This window comes from Mandrillus leucophaeus, unplaced genomic scaffold (assembly GCF_000951045.1).
Source record: "Mandrillus leucophaeus isolate KB7577 unplaced genomic scaffold, Mleu.le_1.0 Scaffold18, whole genome shotgun sequence".
NCBI lineage: Eukaryota > Metazoa > Chordata > Mammalia > Primates > Cercopithecidae > Mandrillus > Mandrillus leucophaeus.
Window position 1 is genome coordinate 3,850,219 of NW_012101809.1, and position 11,966 is coordinate 3,862,184.

Genomic DNA, 11,966 nt, shown 5'->3' on the forward strand with positions numbered 1-11,966 from the left:
GAACTCGGGAGGCGGAGCTTGCAGTGAGCGGAGATCCGGCCACTGCACTCGAGCCTGGGTGCACTCCCAGGCTGGCGAGACTCCGTCTCAAAAAAAAACCAAAAAAGCAAAAAAAACCTATCATCATAAAGCTTCTTGGGTGATTTAAAAAAAATACCTATCACTTTATTGTTGTCATTAAAGCACACACCTACCTGCTCCTCCATTTTCCTCATTAAATTCTGATGCAATGACTTGATGCCAGAGTAAGATGAAAGGAGTGGTCACAATTGTCTTATGATTGGGAAAGGCTGTGAACCTAATGGGGTTCTTTCCCTGCTTTCTCTCTCCTGCATTCTTTTGATTACACTCTTCTTAGCTCATAAATAAAGTGTAGCAACATGTTAAGCTATGGAGTTAACATGGCTAGTGACACATTATTCTCATTATATATAATAAGTTGTCTCAGATATTTCAAATAATGTGTCCTATACATCTACCATCTTGAAAATAATAAAAACAAAATGACCCCCGAAAATGTCAAATAGCAAGAACTACCCGAGACCCCAAATCTAAAAATGTGGCAGATATTCAGCAAATACTAATAGGAAAATGACTTAAGTTTCTCCTACTTCACCTTTTGGCAGAATTATCGGCATAATAAAGGACATGTTTTCCCAGAGGGGGGAAAAAAAAAAAAGACAAGTCAATTCTTTAAATCTTGAAACTAAAAATGCATCACTGCTGTAATGCATTTCCAAACATACTACCAGGAAAGAGAAAGAAAAAAACTAAGAAGCATTAGTGTAAGTGATATTAAAGAAAATGGTTGGAGGTGGAACTCCTGCCTAGTAATTCAGGAAGCAAAGGAGCTGGTGGGATGGACAGGTTGTTCCTTCTGCATTGCTGATGAAAACAGGAAATTGAATTTCTATATATTTTTCCTTTTTACAGCTAAGAAAAAGGCAGAAGAAGCACAAAGAGCCTGGCTAAAGACAGAAATCATAGTGCTCTCTGAAAATCAACATCAAGAACAAAAAGTCCTACTCAATTATCTGCAGTAACTAACTAGAGAAAACTCCCCATCTTTTCTTTATTTAGGAATATCTTTGTTACTTTGATAGAGATATTAAGTCATTCATCCAATCACCCATCAATTCAATGAAAAAACATTTATTGAGCACACAGAGGTGCCAGACCCTAGGTACTGTGTGTGTATGGAGAGAAGTGGGTGAAGTGAGACTAAAGAAATATCATCTTTCTTAAATTTTTTCTTTTCCAACACCACTAAACCTGTGGGGGAATATTATCCTTTTCCACAAAGATTTAATAGTCTAGCGAGGGAGACAAAAAAAATCCTCTAAAAAATTAGGTATCTGGGTTGGGTGCGGTGGCTCATGCCTGTAATCCCAGCACTTTGGGAGGCCGAGGCGGGTGGATCATTTGAGGTCAGGAGTTTGGGACAAGTCTGGCCAACATGGTGAAACCCTGTCTCTACTAAAAATACAAAAATTAGCCAGCCGTGGTGGTGCACATCAGTAATCCCAGCTACTTGGGAGTCTAAGCTGGAGAATCTCTTGAAACGGGAGGCGGAGGATGCAGTGAGCTGAGGTCGCATCATTGCACTCCAACCTGGGTAACAAAGCGAGATCCTGTTCCCCCACCCACCCCCCCATACCAAAAAAAGAGGTGTCTCTGCCAGGCACGGTGGCTCAGGCCTGTAATCCCAGCACTTTGGGAGGCCAAGGTGGGAGAATCGCAACAGCCCAGGAATTTGAGACCAGCCTGGCCAACATGGTGAAACCCTTCCTACAAAAAATACAAAAATTAGCCAGGGGTGGTGGGGCGTGCCTGCAGCCCCAGATACTCGGGAGGCTGAAGCGGGAGGATCACTTCAGCCCAGGAGGTTGAGGCTGCAGTGAGCTGTGATCGCACCACTGCATTTCAGACTCAGCAACAGAGCGAGACCCTGTCTCCAAAAAAAGAGGGAAAGAAAGAAAGGAGAAAGAAAGAAAGAAAGAAAGAAAGAAAGAAAGAAAGAAAGAAAGAAAGAGGTGTCTCATTGAGCTCAATCCTGACCCTTTCCAGGAGGAATAATAACAAAATAATAAAAACAAAATACCCCTGAAGAGAAGGAAAATTTAACGAAAATAACAAAAATATCTTGGAAAAAGCGAGCAACTTGGAACTGGATCTGTCTGATGACTGGCTCAATTCCTAAGCTGGATGGTTTGAAATCTGTTATTTAACATCCTTGCATACACTGGGGATAGTAATTCCTATCTACCTAACAGAGCTGAAGCTTAAATGAGAACACTGTAATATGCCTAAGGTCCCAAGAGCTGAATCAACAAAGAGAATCTGACAGTCAGCTTACGACAGAGGGAACGGATAGTTTTACTGCAATGGAGGGACCTACAGGGGCACAGAAAGGTATCAATCTGTGGGATCAAAGCTTTGAATCGAAGGCAGAAATGCAGTCGTTTTACAATTTTCTCCTTTCCCCCCAAAATAAGAGCAGTATTTAGATTCTTTCTATTGGTCACTATTGATGCTTCTGCATGGTGGTGCTGGCAAAAGGGATGACGGATAAAGTACTGGATTTAGGGCACCTCTGCTATGTGACCTTGGTCTCACGTTACGTCTTTGCGCTTCAGTTTTCTCATCGGTAACACGAGGATCAAAGTTCCTTTTAAACTATGCGTCCAGTTTTTGTGAGGATCCAACTCGAATGTATGTGAAAACGCCCTGAAAGCGCTACAGCGCCAGGCAAATATTAAGTTTGGTAATTTTTTTCCCCTAAGAACTAGGCGTTCCGAAGAGGAAGACAACCTCTCTGCTTGCTTTGTCACTCTCCTTTCTTCTCGACCTTTATCAACTTTGTAACTTATAATCACAGTAATAGCTGACATCCTACAGTAGTTTCTGGCACCAGATTCTCGGGCCCCACCCAGATCCACACTACCAAGCCTCCCCGCCTGCTGAGACCGAAGGAAAACTTAGCCGTTCTCCACCCGCGGGCGGGCCCTCGCCTTTAGGCCCCACCACCCAGAGTTCCGGAAGCCAATCCCCACAGCCCTGGAGCACTACCCCGCCCCTTCAAGAGGGGAAACAATATGGCGGCCAGGAAGAACGGCAGGGGCGCGAGCCAATCACCGCAGAGGCCTAGCCTCATCCGGCAAGGCCCAGAGGCGGGATCACTGGCCAAGATGGACAGCCAGAACAGCCAATAGGACGATCGGAAAAGGGTGAGAGGGCGGGCAACAGGCTCTCACACAGCGGTTAAGGCCCCTAGAGCCAAGGGCCCAAGGACCGGCTTGGACTATCTCTTTTCTCTATCCACTCCAGAGTTCTCCATCCCACTTTTGCTGGCTGGCCGCCTTGCCTTCGGCCTATATGATAAGGGGAGGAAGGAGGCGGCGGTGGCTGAACGCGCCTGACAGGCCGGGCCAGTGACAAAGAGCCGGCGGCTCAGGCTGAACCCCGGGAAGCGATCCTTTCTAGGAGGAGAGCCCAAGTCCCCTTACAAATGAGAAAGACGCAACTCACGTTGTCAATCACGACAGGCTGGTTGGCGATCACATCGTAGGACTCCATGGCAGAGGAATCTCTCCTTCTGGGGAAGGAACTGCCTAGCCGGGTCCGCCGCTAGCGCCACTGACACGCATGCGCAGTCTAGCCGCCGGCTCAGGGAGGCGAGGGAGCTGCCCTACCTCCCCTCTGAAAAACTACAATCCCCAGCATGCTTTGCGCCTGGGTTAGCGCTCTAGCTTGCTTTGTTGCCCGCCTAATTTAAGACTGGGAGTCGTATTTCCAATGCACAGTACCCTGGGATTTGTGGTCTCCCTAGATTAAACAGCCAGAGACACAGGTTGATGGTCATGTTGCATGCCTGGATCTGTAGTCCCTTTGAAGGAGTTCGCAGTGCATACTGAGGTGTATAGTCTTCTTGAGTACTTGTCTGTAGTTCGGTTTGGATTGGTCGTAATTCATGGATGTTTGGATTTTGCAGATCAGTCCTGCCACTCCCCACAACGTTCCCTTAGACAATATAAGGTTCTCATGCTTTTATTTGGGTCTATAAGACTAATAAACATCTCCTAGCACCTCACACTCTAACGAAAAGGAAATGTTAACACACGTACGCGACAGGACATATTCCTACAACATAGGATAACAATTTAAATTGCATAAAATTAGCTTTAAGGAAAAAACCTGTACATTGTTGTTGCTTTTTGGGTTTTCTTTTTTTCTGCATAGGTGTAAACTTTATAACAGGCTAACATTGATCCGAGGATTGGCAACTGGAACTACTGGTATAGGTAATCTTTTGGTCATTAAAACATCATCTAAGGGTTTCAGGAACTGCTCTAGTATCTCTTTAATTTTCATGAGGAGCTAGAATTGGCATTGACGGTCGAGAAAGTGGAGGTGAAGAGAGGTTATGTGTCACTGCTTTCAAATGAGCCCAGTGCATTTTTTTCTTTGGATTATGTTCTTCCCCAGCCCCCTTCAAATTGCAGGAACCTTTTTGTCAATAGCCCTAGAAAATATTAGATTTATTATAATCTATTAATATTAACGCCCCATGGATTAATGAATCAATCCATTGTCAGATTTATGTTTAAATCCTAGTTAGCAGCGCGTCAGCAAAACAGTAACAAATCCTTTGTTGGCGCACTTCTTGGTGCTTTCGTGGGACCCTAGCACCTCAGAGGGTGCTCAGCATCTCTAAACTTGGGTTCCTCCTAACACTAGGGGGAGACCAAGAGCCTTGGGACACTCCCAACACAGGGAGGGGGGAGGGGCCTATTGTCAAGTCACGCCGTCTCTGCCTGTGACTAGCACAGACACTAGCCAATGGGTGCTTGGATAGGGCGCGCCGGCGCCCCGCCTTCCTGAGCGCCCCGCCGCCCCGAGGCACCCTCTGGCAGACTCCGCGGCGGCGACAGCCTGGGCGGACAGTGCGCCGTGCGCAGGCGCGGAGCTGGACCTCGCTGCAGCCCCCATCGCCTCGGGGAGTCTCACCCACCGAGTCCGCCCGCTGGCCCGTCAGTGCTGTCCCCCTCGTTTGCCCTCTCCAGTTCTCCCAGTGCCTGCCCTACGCGCCCCGATGGCGGAGCTGCGGCCTAGCGGCGCCCCCGGCCCCACCGCACCCCCGGCCCCTGGCCCGACTGCCCCTCCAGCCTTCGCTTCGCTCTTTCCCCCGGGACTGCACGCCATCTACGGAGAGTGCCGCCGCCTTTACCCTGACCAGCCGAACCCGCTCCAGGTTACCGCTATCGTCAAGTACTGGTATGCTCTGGGCCGCGGGGAGACGGACAGGCGCGGGCTGGGAAGGGTTAAAGCGCCGAGGGCGAAGTAATTTGTGGGAGGCTGGGAGGAGGGGTAGAGAACGGTTAAAGCACTTGGAAGGAGGGCTTCCTGCTGCGAGGGAAGGAGTTAAGGCTTAAGTTGGAAATGGGGACAAAGGGGTTAACGGAGCCTGTGGGTAGTGAAGGGTTAACCGGGTTTAGGAGAATAGAGTGAGGACTAGGGGTGTGTGTAGGAGCAGAGAGGGGAACGGCATGAGCGAGGGAACTGTAAACGTGGTGGAAAGAGGGGGCGCCTGTAGGGGGTCATTAGTGGGCGAGGGGAAGCCAAGCGGGGGCGGCAGAAGTGGGATGGGAGAGGCGAGGCGGAGCCTGGGGAGCATTTGAGAGGGTTTTGGAGGAGCGAGGCCGGAGAAGCTCAGAGGGCAAGAGACTGCATAGGATGGCGGGCGGGGGGCGGTTCGGGGGGCCCGGGGCTCTCCTGTTGGAGGTAGGAGGGCCAAAGATGAGGGCCTGGTGCTTGTGGAGAGATGAGGAGGAGGTCTCCTTTTGATACCTTCCCGATGAGCTCAGACGTCGTATCAGGGTAAGCTTTTGCTTTTGAAGTTTGACGGAGCAGCTCTTCCTGATAAACTTCTTGCTTACTCTGCACTGTTCTCTTTCTCCGTGCAGAGCTTCCTCCTAGCTCTGCAGCGGCTTTGCTTTAGGACATTAGGTAGAGAGAACCATGGTTTGGTTTAGGATTGAAAGGGACCACAGCTTCCCACCTCCATTTGGAAATAAATGATGGAGACCCTGGGACTCCAGCAGGGAGGAATTGTGCAGTGGGACATAAAGAGGAGCTTCTTGACCATGGCCTGCAGTTTCTCCGGGGAGCTGAGAGTAACCCTCAAGTAGCTTTAGGGTAGGAATGGTCTTTTCTAATTTCCCATTCCTGTTTGCAACCTGTTTCTTCCTGCAGCATTTGGGCAAAACAGATGTTCTGGGGACTCTGGAAAAGAACCTGTCCTCATGGTCTTGCTGGACCAAAAACAGATACTGGTTGAAACTGTCCAGGACTACATTCATGCAGGCGTTGTGTTAGATGATCTTCAGTGAGTCCTGAAAGATGTTCGGCAGCTGCTTGGGGTGTAGCCAAAGGGTAGACCTGAAGGGGCAAGTGGACATCTTTGCTGGTTACCTCTCCTTTTAGAACTGAGTCTCCCTCTTGGTGAAAACCTGTTACTTCCCCTGGACATGGATTTCAGTAGGCTGTGCAGGGCTGAGGCCAGCTGCCTGCGTCAACGGGAGGATGCCAAGAGGCCAACAGCGTGGAGGGCCTGGGGACCAGCCACCTGCTGTCTAGGAAGGGTTGTAGGGAACAGCCTCCTCTGTTGGAGTAGCCAGGAGGAGGTAGAACTGGTGTCACAGTCCTCTCTGGCTGGCAAACAGTTCTCTGGTTGAGAGGAGTTGTTGAAGAGTGCTTCTGAGTGGAAAGCAGCTCTTGCTAGCTTAATGACCCATTCTCATTGTGCCTTTATATTTAACTATGTGTTGTGATGAACTTGTTGTCATGTGTCATGAGAAAGGTAGGCCTGGGCTGGGCATGGTGGCTCATGCCTATATTCCCACCACTTTGGGAGGCCTTGAGGATCCTTTGAGGCCAGGAGTTCGAGACCAGTGTAGGCAACATAGCCAGACCTTGTCTCTGTTATTTGAAAAACAAAAAAGGAAGTGGGCCTGGCTCTGCCATGCTGTTTGTTCAGGCCTCATTTGAGTGTGAGGAGAAATCCCTACACAGATTCAGGCAACTATTTTTATGTCACACAAGTAGCCATAAAGGATAGAATTGCATGTTAAAGGTATGATAGTGTTTGCAAAGGACTAAGAGCAATTTTTTTTTCCCTTCCTGCTGCAAGCTTGTTAACAGCCGTATCTTCAGAGATGGGCCAACATGTGATAATGAAGAAAAGGGATTGTACAGCACTGTGAAAGCCTTGCCTAGATGCAGAAAAATATAAAGAGAAACAGCACAGTGACTGGTACTTTCTCTTTTTTTTTTGAGACAGAGTTTTGTTCTGTCACCCAGGCTGGAATGCAGTAGCATGATCTTGGCTCACTGCAACCTCTGTCTCCTGGTTTCAAGCGATTCTCATGCCTCAGCCTCCCAAGTAGCTGGTATTACAGGCGCACACCACCATGCCCAGCTAATTTTTGTATTTTTAGTACAGGCAGGGTTTCACCATATTGTCCAGGCTGGTCTCAAACTCCTGACCTTCAGTGATCCACCCACCTCGGCCTCCCAAAGTGCTGGGATTACAGGCGTGAGTCAGTGCGCCCAGCCATCAGTGACTGGTACTTTCTAAGATGCGGAGGGGTTTGCAAAAATAAGATCCTGAAATTCATTTATATTCCTCACATTTGGGATCCCACGAGGTTTCTAGCAGGATGACCGACCCAGACTGTCTGGGTCTGTCTGTGGCCCACGGTAGCTTGGGATTCATTTTGCAATAGCAGGGTGGCTCTGTGGCTAGTGATCCCTGAGTAGTGGGGACTACTAACTGAAAGCTTTCTAACTGAAAGCTGAGACTTTGGTGAGCAAGGATCAAAGCAGAGAGTCAGAACCTGTACTCATGGCCCACTTCAGTCCTGCAACTGCCCTGCCGAGAGAAGTTGGGTGTTGAAGGAATTAAGTTGAGGGATGCCCTGGGACCTTGGATAACATCATTTGCTAAGTGTAAAGTATGATTTTTTCCCACATACTCATCTGGCCTCTGGGTAGTAGAACAGAATACTCTGCTTGGGGACAGGGTTAATTTTGTTTGACTCTTGGTAGTTCCTTGCAGTTGTAGTTTTAAGGTTAAGCTTCTCTCCTTGATGTGACACCTTGTGGGAGACCTGGTGAGAAAGAGGGCTTCAGGGATGCCACAGATGGAGCAGAGAATGGTGAACGCAGTTTTGCAGCTCGGTGCAGGATGGACCTAGGCTGTAGCAGGGCAGGTTTAGAAATTTACAGCAGGAAGCTGGAGCAGGTTTGGGGCCTGTAGTGGCTCCCATCTGCTCTGGAGTTCTGTAGCTCTAATGGGGTCTTTCCAGGGATCTCTACTCTTTTCTTTCTTCCTTTGCCCCACAAACTTTTCTAAATCCAACCGGTTGTAGTAGTCAAATGATTTGTTGAAATCAGAGTTAAGGCAGACATGGAGAGTTGTCCATCTTCCTCAGTTGAGATGCTAAGCTATTTGTAGCAACTTTCTTAGAAGTTCTATAAATAACTTAGCATTTCCTAGCAGAGAATAGGGATTTCTACAAAGGCGAATAATATCCTGGTAAAAGAGGATGAAACAAGACCTACTGGTTTTAAATAGTGTTTAAATTGCCTGGTGTTGGCAACATTGACTGGGATCACTTGTAACGTGTCTTTTATTTGGTTGTTAGCTTTCCGCCAGCATGCTATCCTGGTTGAAAAGTGTACTCCATTGATGTCCCAGGGGCAGGTGAAGCTTTTGCAGTCTATGGAGTGGTCAGATGTTTGTGGCAGCTCAAGTGCCGTGTTTGTGGGCTAAATGCAGACTTCCTTCCACTGGTTTCTATTTGGTCTATTTCTGTAGCTACCAAAATTTCTTATCCATTCTAAAGGATAACAGGATTTTTTTTTTTTTTTTTTTGACACAGTCTCTCTCTGTCGCCCAGGCTGGAGTGCAGTGGCGTGATCTCGGCTCCCTGAAACCTCTGCCTCTGGTGTTCAAGCGATTCTCCTGCCTCAGCCTCCCAAATAGCTGGGATTACAGGCACCTGCCACCACGCCCGGCTAATTTTTTGTATCTTTAGTAGAGATGGGGTTTCACCATATTGGCCAGGCTGGTCTCAAACTGGTCTCAAACTCCTGACCTCAAGTGATCCACCCACTTCGGCCTCCCAGAGTGCAGAGATTACAGGTGTGAGCCACCATGCCCAGCCAAAACAGGATTTTTTTTTTAAAGCACTAATTACTAAAGGGAACTCTTACTGTATTATATTCTCGGAGTGAGATAATAACTGAATCTCTTCTGCAGCTCCTTCTCAGTTGAATGGTGGGGGAAATTTAATGTGGTCCTGAGAGGCCCCAAATCATTTACCGTCCCAGCTCTACCTTTGAGGTGGCAGTCTCTCCTGGGATCATTTTCTGGGTGCAGATGCTCACAGGGCGCAGTTTGACTCCTGCTGCAGTTCTCTGTGCAGAACTGAGTTAAGCCTAAGTTTGGCCTTTGTCACTTGCAGTGATAAGAGACCAGCTTTGGTCTATGTGGTGCAGGCTGGTGTCTGCACGGACTAGAGGCTTCGGGTTTGTTTAGAACAAACTGTAATTAACAAGGGCACAATATAGTCTTTCAGGAATTAGCTGTCTAAGAGGCTGGAGTGGAGCAGAGCCTCTGCTTCCAGGAACAATGCCCATTGGGGATGCTCGGGATGGTCTTTCAACAGAGGCCAATTGATTGACTGATACACCTCTTGCCTTGAAGCTTGCATGTATACAAGCACCACAGAAGAGAGATAATCCCTGCCAGTCTCACTTGGGATCAGTAATTTGAAACAGGAGAAAGCAAAATGGGCAACCACCCAGTCTGTTTTATGTCTAAAAGAGGTCTAGTCTTTCAGGGGTAGGAGAAGGGAGCTTCTTATGCTTGCAGAGTTGGGCAGCCTTAGCTGTCCATCTCTTGGTCTCATCCTGAAGAGATGTGGCCTCTCTTTAGTTACCTTTCACACAGGTTCCTCCAGGATGGGGCCTTTAGGTTTACAAAGTAGAGCGCGTTAGCTTGACATTGTCTGATTTCCAGGCTCACACTGACACCCCTGTGTTTTGTTTTTTGCAGGTTGGGTGGCCCAGACCCCTTGGACTATGTTAGCATGTACAGGAATGTGGGGAGCCCTTCTGCTAACATCCCTGAGCACTGGCACTACATCAGCTTCGGCCTGAGTGATCTCTATGGCGACAACAGAGTCCATGAGTGAGTGTGTGCCACCTGTTCTTTATCCAGAGCCTTATTCCTGAGGTTTTCCTGAGCAGGGGTGACAATGTCATAGTGCTGTGAGCTTGGTACTTGTCAGTGGAACCTCTGCATTTCTGCCCTCTGACTATGTCTGCTCATGCCAAGGTGGTCATTGTTAACACCTGATTCCTGCTTACCTGGTTCAGGAAAGTCTTGATGAGCAGGAGTTCCCAAATCAGGTGTTTCTAAGCTTGCCCTGGAGTTTGGGCTTATAGGACGGGAAGGGTAGCATGGTTATGACTCAGAACTTGAGCAGATGCTTCTGTGTCTACTTCCTTTTATTCCCCTATCTTATTATGAAACATTGTAAACATAAAGCAAAGTTGAAAGGATTTTATAGTGAACACTCATATACCCACAACCCAGATTCTACTGTTGACTTTATACTTGCTTTATCACAAATCTGTCCCTCTCTCATCCCTTTATCTATCTTATCTACTTCCTTTTAACCTGTATTAATTTTTTTTATCCTAGTCTGCTTCCATTTGTTGCCCTGTATGCTTTTTTTTTTTGGAGATAAGTCTCACTCTGTCATCCAGGCTGGAGTGCAGTGGTATGATCGTGGCTCACTGCAGCCTTGACCTTCCTAGGCTCGGGTAATCCTCCAACCTCAGCCTCCCGAGTAGCTGGGATGACAGGCAAGTACCACCATGTCCAGCTAATTTTTGTAATTTTTTTGTAGAGACAGGGTTTCACCATGTTGCCCAGACTGGTCTCAAGCTCCTGGACTCAAGCAGTTCTTCCACTTCGGCCTCCCAAAGTGTCGGAATTATGGGTGTGAGCCACTGTGCCCAACTCAGAGTTCATACTCTTAATGAATGTATTCTCTTGCCTTTTGAGCAGTTATATCATGTACCCCAATAAGCTATCATCTATATTTAAAAAAAATTTTTTTTTGGCTGGGCACAGTGGCTCATGCCTATAATCCCAGCACTTTGGGAGGCTGAGGCAGGTGGCTCACTTGAGATCAAGAGTTCGAGACCAGCCTGGCCAACATGGTGAAACCCCATCTCTATTAAACATACAAAAAATTAGCCAGGCATGGTGGTATGTGTCTGTAATCCCAACTACCCCGGAGGCTGAGGCACAAGAATCACTTGAACCTGGGAGACAGAGGTTGCAGTGAGCTGGGATTGTGCCACTGCACTCCAGCCTGGGCAACAGAGTGAAACTGTGTCTTAAAAAAATAATAATAAGGCTGGGCGTGGTGGCTGACACCTGTAATCATAGCACTTTGGCAGGCCGAGGCAGGCGAGTCACCTGAGGTCGGGAGTTCAAGACCAGCCTGACCAACATAGATAAACCCTGTCTCTACTAAAAATACAAAATTAACCAGGTGTGGTGGCACATGCCTGTAATCCCAGCTACTAGAGAGGCTGAGGCAGGAGAATTGCTTGAACCTGGGAGGTAGAGGTTGCAGTGAGCCGAGATTGCACCATTGTACTCCAGCCTGGGCAACAAGAGTGAAAATCCATCTCAAAAAATTATAATAATAATAAATAAATAAAAATGAAAAATAAAAAATAAAGTTTTTTTCTGTTTATATTCTTTTGATGGACAGTTTCTTTAATTTAAATGTAATCGCTCTCTTTTTTTTTTTTTTTTTGAGACGGAGTCTCACTCTGTCGCCCAGGCTGGAGTGCAGTGGCCGGATCTCAGCTCACTGCAA

The 11,966-nt window shown here is 47.6% G+C and overlaps 2 protein-coding genes across 5 annotated transcripts in view; one reads left to right on the forward strand and one right to left on the reverse strand.

The window, feature by feature from the left end:
• ACTR1A (ARP1 actin-related protein 1 homolog A, centractin alpha (yeast)) overlaps window positions 1–3,757 on the reverse strand; it is a 23,618-nt gene extending 19,861 nt beyond the window's left edge. Inside the window, exon 1 of one of the 3 annotated variants that reach the window (XM_011977472.1) lies at window positions 3,529–3,757. In XM_011977472.1, coding sequence (XP_011832862.1) covers window positions 3,529–3,576 — 48 coding nt within the window. In that variant the 5' untranslated portion in view covers window positions 3,577–3,757. The remainder of the gene's footprint in view (window positions 1–3,528) is intronic. The other 2 variants (XM_011977474.1, XM_011977473.1) reach the window with 2 other exon arrangements.
• Window positions 3,758–4,888: 1,131 nt separating this feature from the next.
• Window positions 4,889–11,966, forward strand: part of SUFU (suppressor of fused homolog (Drosophila)) — a 160,071-nt gene continuing 152,993 nt past the window's right edge. For both annotated transcript variants that reach the window (XM_011977477.1, XM_011977478.1), the window contains exons 1-2: window positions 4,889–5,274; window positions 10,121–10,255. In XM_011977477.1, the coding sequence (XP_011832867.1) occupies window positions 5,093–5,274; window positions 10,121–10,255 (317 nt within the window). In that variant the 5' untranslated portion in view covers window positions 4,889–5,092. The remainder of the gene's footprint in view (window positions 5,275–10,120; window positions 10,256–11,966) is intronic.